Genomic DNA, 9,396 nt, shown 5'->3' on the forward strand with positions numbered 1-9,396 from the left:
TATTTACAAATAACAAAATATGTACATATTTACGTAAACATTTACATTATGCATACAAAATTTGCAGTACAAAATTTGAAGAAACAGGCTGAAATGATGCATGCTAATTCTGCAGTCACGTACATAAATATAAATGCTACATACGTAAATACATACTCCTCGTAATGTGGTAAAATCCAAGCTGTTTTTCTGTATTTTGCATATACCATTATTGGGTTATATGTAAATGCCTCTAAACAGACTGACATTATGATCCGTAGCGGATGGGCAAATGGGTCATTTATGTACATACATATTTAAGTATAAATGCATAAAGAGTGTAGGAACGGAGTAAATATATATCACTTTAGATTCCTTTCTTCCACTACTGTAGCGTGCAATCCTTGCCTTATTTCTGACAGGATAATGTAAACCTTTTAATAGTTACTCAGAATTTTCTGATCCTCAACCTTACAATCACTTTACAATCGAGTCCAAATTCCAGGTATAAAAATAAATTTGTGTCTGCACAATATTTAGAACATGACGTACATAAGTAACGTGCGCAGCACACGACATTACTTTTTCACAAACCCGACTAGTCATATTACTCAATGAACGATAATTTGGGGTGTCAAGGTTAGCGCTGTTTCTACAAAAAAATATGCAAAACTTACAAAGATTTCTGTAGATTTGAAACTTGACCATTGCCAAATAAGGAATTTTATGAAGGACCCTGAAAAGAGAAAGGGACGCCGTCATGACGATTTCTACTTTTATTTCTGTCATAGACTTACATTCAGGATGTAAAGAGGTAAATTTTTGTAGCCCCTAGTGTTCAAAATTCTAAAAGAACGTGTCCACTTAAATGGCTCATCTTGTCGAAAAAATATACTTAACACAGTGTAATTCAATCGAGTGAAAAATACACGAATTTCTTAAATTCATACTCGATGTTGGGCTGGATGTTGGGCTATTATCTCAAACCGCTAAGCACAATAACATGTTGTTTGTAAATCTTGAGTAAAATATGCATTCTTAGTGAAATGCAAAAAGTTTTTAGACCATAAATTAATTATTTTTTTGAAACAATTGTATTTCGCGATTTAAACTTGATAAGTGACTTGAATAATAAATTAAAGAAATCTTTTAAATATTTTATGTGTTTAGCTTATGACGAAAATGCCAATTATCGAATTATTCAAGCCAGTTCCCCATCCATGTTTGCTATTCCATGTATATAAGTAAGTTTTCCTGTTTATTGATACATAATCAACCAATGCGTGAAATATTTGGGGTATTTATGACGAGTTGACAAGTTAGCATTGCGGCACAATTTTGACAAAAATTGGCAATTGCATAAAAGTACTAGCCAAGTTCGAGAATAAGTTGCGAAGCCAATTTTTTTGGAAACTATTTTTTTGCCGGCGTGGCTAGCGATGTGAACTCGTAATGAATATCCTCATTATTTTTCACCTTATTTAAATATTCCTGCAAAAATTAGTTTGAAGTATGTATGTACATCATTGTATTTATTTTAATTATTTTGGAAAGTGTAAATAAATATGTATAAATACAACAACGAATTATATGTATATTTTATAGGTCTGCCATAATTGCGATTTTCACTATGCAAATGAGCACGTGTTCTTCACCGTCACTCTATCCAAATTGTCGGAATCCTCATCAGAGCAAAGTTTTCAAGTTGCTTAAATGGGAATCATGCCCATCAAACGTAAAGGTTCATTAATTAATTCAATTAAAATTTCAGCTACAATTAAAGAATTGATTTATAATTTCAGTCATCCCAGAAAATGTGTTCTTATTTGGATTCAAGGCGCTCTGTTTCTTATCTTGGAAATGAATCACGTCAGGTTGGTTACGAAATAAGAAAACATCTTAATAATCACGAGAAGAAAATTGGAAATCAAGACTTGTCTGGATAAGGATGGTATCAAATTTTAAGGTTTTGATTGCTATTATCTTGCTATATTTTCTTATTAATTCTAACTGTGCACTAACAGATTTAAATAAGCACAGTACTTAAAATTTAGTACCGACTTCTTTTCTGTGTCACACTGTATAGTCGTGAGCTTTATTTTTACTCGCTTTCCTTTCATATCTCTCGTTAGATCGGATCCCATTTTCTGTGTGCTATTTCATACTGTAGGTCATAGGCCTTTTTGTTAATTGCTTAGAATAAGTAGTGTCAATTTTTGCACGTATTTTGGAAGAAAACGTAAACGAGACAGAATCTTTGACTAATGGGAAATATTTGAAAGTGTATGAGATTATTTTCAACGATTTTATAAAATTTGGGAATTGTCGTTAGTAAGGGTTGCCCCGTAAGATTGTACACGGTTGTATAAGTGTAATTTTTATATCAATTACTAACATGAGCCTCAGTGAATTCAGTTTAGAGGAAACTAGGTTGAATCAAAATTTTATGGATTTTTCATTAATCCCTACTGAAAATCCTATAATTCTCATTGTTACGGTTATACCTCTACTTCACAGACAAAGCTTTGCTTGTTCCTTGTTCAGAACAATTATCATTTAAGGGAATACCTAGTTTATCGTTTGTTGGTTGTTCTGCTGTAATGAGCTAACCAAACACCACATCGATTAATTATTTTGTTTGAGAATAGTCCAGAACGTGTCATTTTTAACCAATTATCTGGTAGAATTTTCCTTGAATTTACTACATAGACTCATGCGAACAATTATCCGGTGGTGACATTGGTATAAATGTAAATGCACTTTTCTCAAAAACCACAAATGATATTCAAGTGATTCTTTTTGCATTTAGTAGATAAATTAAGTGGGTAGATCATACAGGAAAACCAGTTTCGAAAAAAATTCTAAATGGGGCAAAACAAGATATTCCCGCGGCGATTTAAAAACAAAGTGGGAACAATTATTTGGTATTTTTGATTTTCCAATGAAAACTTACTTGTCTTGAGTTGATAAGCACTTTTTTAATTTTGCATAGCTATAAGATGTATTTTTCTACATTTCTTCGTAATTCCGGAATTTGACAAATAGTTAAAACCAATCCCAGAGATGCTTCATTTGACCACTGCATGTGGGTCATTAAATATTTTGTTGGGGATCATACCGGCAGTCGAAAATTTCGAAACCGCACAAAATGCGGTTTCGAATACTCCTTTCACCTAAATAAGGTGAAAGGAGTATTTAACCGACGTCTTCTCTTTTCCTTAATGGTTTTTTCATCCTGTAGAGTAGAAAAAGCAATAATATTAACAGGAAGGTCAGCCAGTACGGTGGCGCAAATGGGATATTGAGTGGTTATAATTAGCAACGAAAATTAAATTAATAAGCGGCTTTGTTGAGAAATTACTGAAAAAGCAGACTTTTCAAAAAACCTACTAAAGACATAAGCAGTTTATTATTTGTTGGTTGGTTCTGTTGTAATGGAATAACTAAACTCCACATTGATTAATGAATTTGTATTAAGAATAATCCAGAATTAATCATTTTTACATACATAATTCATCATTGCTGGAGTTTTCCATGAGTTTACTATATATTTGCTGCATTCTTGTTTTTATGCTCCTCAACTGACCACCGAGAAGTCCGAGGTTTATCCTTGGGATTCATGTTTATGAAGTAATCTTTCACGGGTAATTTCGAAGCAATTCAGTCGTTTTTGTGTAATATTAACTAATATGTATTTATAGTATAGTCAAATTAAATACAGTATTATACATACATATGTAACAAAGATATCTTGTATTGTGTCAGGTTAGATTTTAAAGTTTATGTGTAAAAAATATTAAAGCTTAAAATTAGAATGCCAAAGAGGCATAAACTGTATCCGTTTTAAGAGAAAAATATACTTCTGTTAGACCGTTCTCGTATTATTCAGTCTCGAATACTCGGGTTTTGAGTTTTCTTCCGATCTGCTTACATTTTTTTCAAATTTTCTGTCAGTAACTACTTCTGTATTCACATTTGAAATAATATCTAGACAGTCTATGTCCAAGGATTGTACGTCTTGGGCACAGGTAGCGTAACTAAATTATAACCAGCAACGTACATAATATATATGTGGTGACTAACACTTAACAGGTTTATGTAGATTCGGTCATTATCCGTAGTACAATTTTTTCATTTTGTGTGATTGCAAAAACGTTTCGGTTGTATAGCACAAGTGTGTAAGGTGGTAAGAAATTTTTACCATTTTTACTGAAAATCATTTTTACTAAAATTGACTGAAAGGATTAAATGAATTATTAATATAATTCAGGTACTTTAAATTCTTCCTATTTATATAATTAAAAGAAAATTCCTTCTATTATTCAACTCTTATTAAGGTAATAAAATTCATTAGTTCATACCTCATTTCAAAATTCCATAATATTTCAGTTTATCATGTACATATTCTGAAGCAAAGTAATGAAATGCGATAAGTGTTGAAGCTCTGCAGAAATATTGCAAGGAAATGTTAGACTTCATTCTCATGTCGTTTGCTGAGAATTATTATGCATAATAATGACCGTTTCATACAAAACATACATGTTGACACTCGAATAAGGTTATGTATTCAATAACTGCGTATTATTTGCGTATTACTTGCTATCTGTAGGTTGAAAATGCTCCGTTTATTGATACATACATGGCTGAATTTGTCGGCATTTATAATTACGGGCTGGAGATACTTGGCCGGAGCTGGAGTTAATCACGGGCTGGAAATGGTGGGGTGGGCTTCCACGGGCTGGGTTCCGTGGGCTGGAAAAATCCGTAAATCAGAAAAGGAATAGTTGTGGAAAATAATTATTTAATCAAATTTAGAAATATTATAAAATCTTACATTTTATGTACCTAGTTTAGGTTTTCTCTGGTAATTGGGCAACCAAAAATATTCAGCGGAAAGAGATATTCTAGAGTGTAAGTGGAAATCTAGAGGTAATAATTTGTAACAAAATGTGTCGTGGCTTAAACTTTGCAACAATGAGTGAGGTTGAATATGTTAGTACATATACTTCACAGGATATTCTAGAGTAACAGAAGAAACATAAATCACCACGTAAAGTGGATCTACGTGACGATTTTATTCATATCGTCCTTCAAGAGAAAGAGCTTTATTGCAATCGATCCTGTTTCTGTCATGCTGATTTCGAGTTTTAATTGTTGCGTACAACACGTGAATCGGGTAATGTTTAGGTTACATAATATCCGTTAATTATTATCATCGGCACTTTTGAAGTTTCGTTCAGCGAGTTCATCGCTGATTATTTATGAAATTAATTATCTTTTCTCTCGCCGTTCTTTGCACCCACCACTTTTCTATATATGTGAGTCTGATAATACCATAAGAATTCAACTTGTGAACAGGATAAGCAATATTCCTTGGTTTTAATATCGGACGATTCTATTACAGACTTTAGTTAATCTCGGGCTAGAAATACTAAAATTAGAATGTTTAGTTTTGTCACTTTATCTTTCAAAAGAAGTTGTTTCAACAACATCTTCTCTGTGTTCGGGTGGTTTTTAGATTTCCTGGCATACCGTAGAGTGGGCGGCATAATATTGACAAAGATGTCGGTACTTTCTGTTCGAGATACGTCCAGGAGCTTTAGTTAATTCGTGAAAATTGTAAATACTCCACGGTTTTACATGTTACATAATCATACAAGAGTTAATAGGAAACTGTTAAATTACTTGATTCATTTTGGAACTGACAGCTTACATTTTTCCTCTACGTTTGACGTTTTAGGAGTTTAATCGATTTTGTCGAAGCGACGTAGTATTGCATTATCTCTGACTTGTTGCGACCTTCCAACGTCGGATAAGCAAATTGAAGTTAAATAATAATTCGTGAAAATGGTAAATATTGTGCAAGTTTGTATTATCTGAAATACAGAAGAAATACGTTCTTGTTAATCTACATATATTGGTAATAATGTTATGTCAAATTCAATGCAGTATTTATTATCATACTCAATAAAGATGCGTAGTATTGTCTTAGGTTACATTTTTTTAAATTTTATATATGTACAAAATATACTTAAATATAAAATTAGGTAGGATGCCAGACAGGAATAAACGTCAATCGTTTTGATATAAATAGGAGAAATATAATTTTGTCAGACGATTCTCGTATTACGATTCTAGAATTGAGTTTTGTGCCGATCTGCGTATTACCATGTCCTTCTGCAAATTTCTCCTAAGTAGCTACTTCTGTGTTCACGATTGAAATCATATTTCAACATTCTGTGCTAAAGGATTGTAAGTGTTTGGCGCAAGTAACGTAATTTGGTCCTTAACAGTAACATCAAACTTTGTGAGTCACACCTCAGATGTGTGGATCCACAATCCTAGGCATCTAACAAAAGATAACTGGTGTCATGTCGTTTGTTTTCGTTGATTAGGTCCATGTACTTCAATGGTGTTTCATTTGTAGTTTGGAAGGTCCTGTCAGATTTTTTTGAATTTTTTTTTCGCATTATTATTTTCCCGCCTTCAATAGTAGCATGCTCTACTTTGCATATTTCCTTTTGATGAATGGGAACTGGGAGATTTCGAATAGAAATTTATCTAATGACCCCATCGATGGCTCGATTCACATATGTTTGTCGGACATCCCTAATCGAAACAATGGAGGAGGGTTGGTCCCCCTTCGCAGTAGATGCCGCTAATATCTAACCCAAGTCTTGTATTTGTAGCAGAGAGGTCCATTTCATTCCAAAAGTTAGGTTCTCGTAGATCTCGTAGGTCTCGTAGGTTTAGGGTGGATTTCTGTTTAAAAATTATGGTAAAAAATATGCAAGTTTGCAAAATACCTAGTTTTACTGGTAATTATTATTGCATCGCTGTAATCTGAAAATATCTGGCTTGAATTGTCTCCTGAATTCTTAAATTAGTATTTATTTATTAGCCGCGGGCATTTACGCAAACATACCTAGTACTCTCTCAATTGCTGTTACAAGATTTCCCGAGTAAATTAAGCAGGGAATGAATTTTTTTAGTAAGTTGTGCTATTTTTTATTGAAATCTCCATGCTTTTGTTTATCAGAAACCATGTTTCGAACTTTATAGTGACCCAAGGTCAAAAAGTGACAGACCAGGAGAAACAGCGTGTTGACATTGTTCAACAACATTTTGGTTAACAAAAAAATTCGTCATTTTTCAATGGTTGAATAAAAATCGGAATTGATGGCAAGGTGGTCGACCGTACCATAAAATGGTGCACTGACACTGACAGTGTCGATGACCGAAAAAGAAATCGAATGAGACGGTCAAATAGGTCACCAAAATTTATCAAGTCATGAAAGAATGGATTCGTCCGAATCCATGCCGAGCCCTAAGAAAATTTACCTCAAAAATGAACGTATGAAGTAAAAGTAAGTCCCGTGCCCTTAAACTAAACCTTGGACTTATGTCTTCAAGTCATGGGGAGAAACACTTCCTAACAACTCGCCAAGTAAAAATAGACCCATTAGAACCCTGACGCTGATCATGCGGTACGCGCTTGGAAAATGGAAACGGATATTTTCAACAGATGATCCCAGCTTTATGGGTGAGGCCAAGTAAAATAGCAAAAATACCGTTTCTACACCCCACCAGTCTAGACTATTCGTAAAAATTTTAAAAATGTTCATCTTACCCACCATATTGGTTTTACGATTTTTTGATTTTGAATAAGTTGAATTTCGCCGAGAAGTGATTTATTTTCCTTTGGGGGTGAAATTTCATGCCAAAAATTATTTGTTCAAGTTCTCGAGCGAATTGTCGAGCCACTGATCCAGTACCTATTAAAAAATATCGCCGTGACATTCAAACATGGCTCAGGTCCTGTTCATGAGGCCAAGATGGTAATTTGGTGGATGAAATCCAAAATTTTTGACTCCATTTCGGATCAAGAAAAAAATCATTGTCGCCAAACCTCAACCTGCTGGAGCATGATATATTTTCCAAACTTTAGCTGGATGTATGTGCTAAACCCCACACAAGTTTGGAATTCATAAAAAATCCAATGGTCTAGAAATGAGGCCAGTCTCCCCTGGAACGCTTGCGTACTCCGATCGAGTGGTGGAAACCAAGACTCTGGGCTCGTGTCGCCGTAAAAGATTGACATTTTGAAAACTGAATAATGTTTCTTACACGAAATTTCATTGGCTTTCCAGTTCTGTACTTATTTTTTCGAAATTCAATAAACTGGGTTCGCTACAATAAGTTGTTCTTGTAACACTAATTAAGGGACTACTGGGTATATCAAAATGCAACTATCAATATTTACCCTATAAAATGACATTAAATTCAAATTTTCAAGAAATTAAAAATCTAAACCAATAATACAAAAATTTGTATTCATTTTTGTAATATTTATTTTTAAAAATATTAATTTAAGAATTTTCACGAAATAATAACAACAATTGTAAAATTGTGAAAAAATGGCAAAATGAAGTAGAAAAAAATAAGTAACAAATTTTGATATATAATTCTGAACAATTCTGCAAGATAGGATTTTTTCTTGTAATCAACAGTCTCGTCACTGTCATAATAATACATGGATTCTGGGTCGGGACGCATAAGCCTCGAATTTTTTCGACGCCCGTGAAGGACGGGGTGCGCGTTTTTTGAATCCTGCCCCCTCCCTGGAGCGATGCACTATCGCTGCGATGTGAACAAATCGCTATTATTTATAAATATTATTAACCTTATCTTCCTAGTTTACATAAGTTTTGTCTGAGCACAATTGGTTTGCAATATCGCAACCAAAAATTTTCAGACGATAGAGATATTCTAAAGTGTACATGGAAATCTCTGGGTAATAATTTATAACAAAATCGATGCTAAAACCAACTATGTGTAAGTTTGAACATGTTGGTACCGGGCTTTATTATTCGGTGTTGGTCGTTTACCTAAGAAACATGTACTCCTATATTTATATGCATACACATTTAAGCACTTATTAAGTCTCCACGCTAAGTGGATCAATGTAAATATACCGTCCTTCACGAGTAAGAGCATTATTCAAATCCTACATCTGCCATGCTGATTTCGAGGCAAAATCTTTTCGTTCAACACATCTATGAATTCATTTCATGTCATTTTGCGTCTATGAATTGTGTAACGTAAAAGATTTCATCATTTCTGTTAATTTTATGGGCACTTTTGAGGTTTGTTTCGGTGAGTTTATCACTAATCCACCTCCAAACAATTATGTATCTTTCATTCGCTGTTCCTTGTACTACTTCTCTCTGTGAATCTGATAATACCATAAAATTCAACTTGTGACCAGCGTAAACAAAAATCCTAGGTATTCATTTCCTAAGGTTATATTACAGATGGTCTAAGGGTAGAAATACCCGAATTAGCAATTACAATGGAGGCGCAAACCATGTTCAGCCCAGATAATTTTTCGACCTTATTAGTTTGAAAGAGCAAGAC

General features: G+C 33.6%; 1 protein-coding gene across 1 annotated transcript; it reads left to right on the forward strand.

Annotated features, from left to right (window-relative positions):
* Positions 1–589: 589 nt before the first annotated feature.
* LOC118436907 lies at positions 590–4,311 on the forward strand. The gene is made up of 4 exons (XM_035855569.1): positions 590–793; positions 1,150–1,223; positions 1,585–1,714; positions 1,782–4,311. Exons 1-4 carry the CDS (start codon positions 740–742, stop codon positions 1,923–1,925), a joined length of 402 nt encoding a protein of 133 aa, XP_035711462.1. The 5' UTR covers positions 590–739; the 3' UTR covers positions 1,926–4,311.
* Positions 4,312–9,396: the final 5,085 nt, after the last annotated feature.

This window comes from Folsomia candida, unplaced genomic scaffold, assembly GCF_002217175.1.
Source record: "Folsomia candida strain VU population unplaced genomic scaffold, ASM221717v1 Fcan01_Sc011, whole genome shotgun sequence".
Taxonomy (NCBI): domain Eukaryota; kingdom Metazoa; phylum Arthropoda; class Collembola; order Entomobryomorpha; family Isotomidae; genus Folsomia; species Folsomia candida.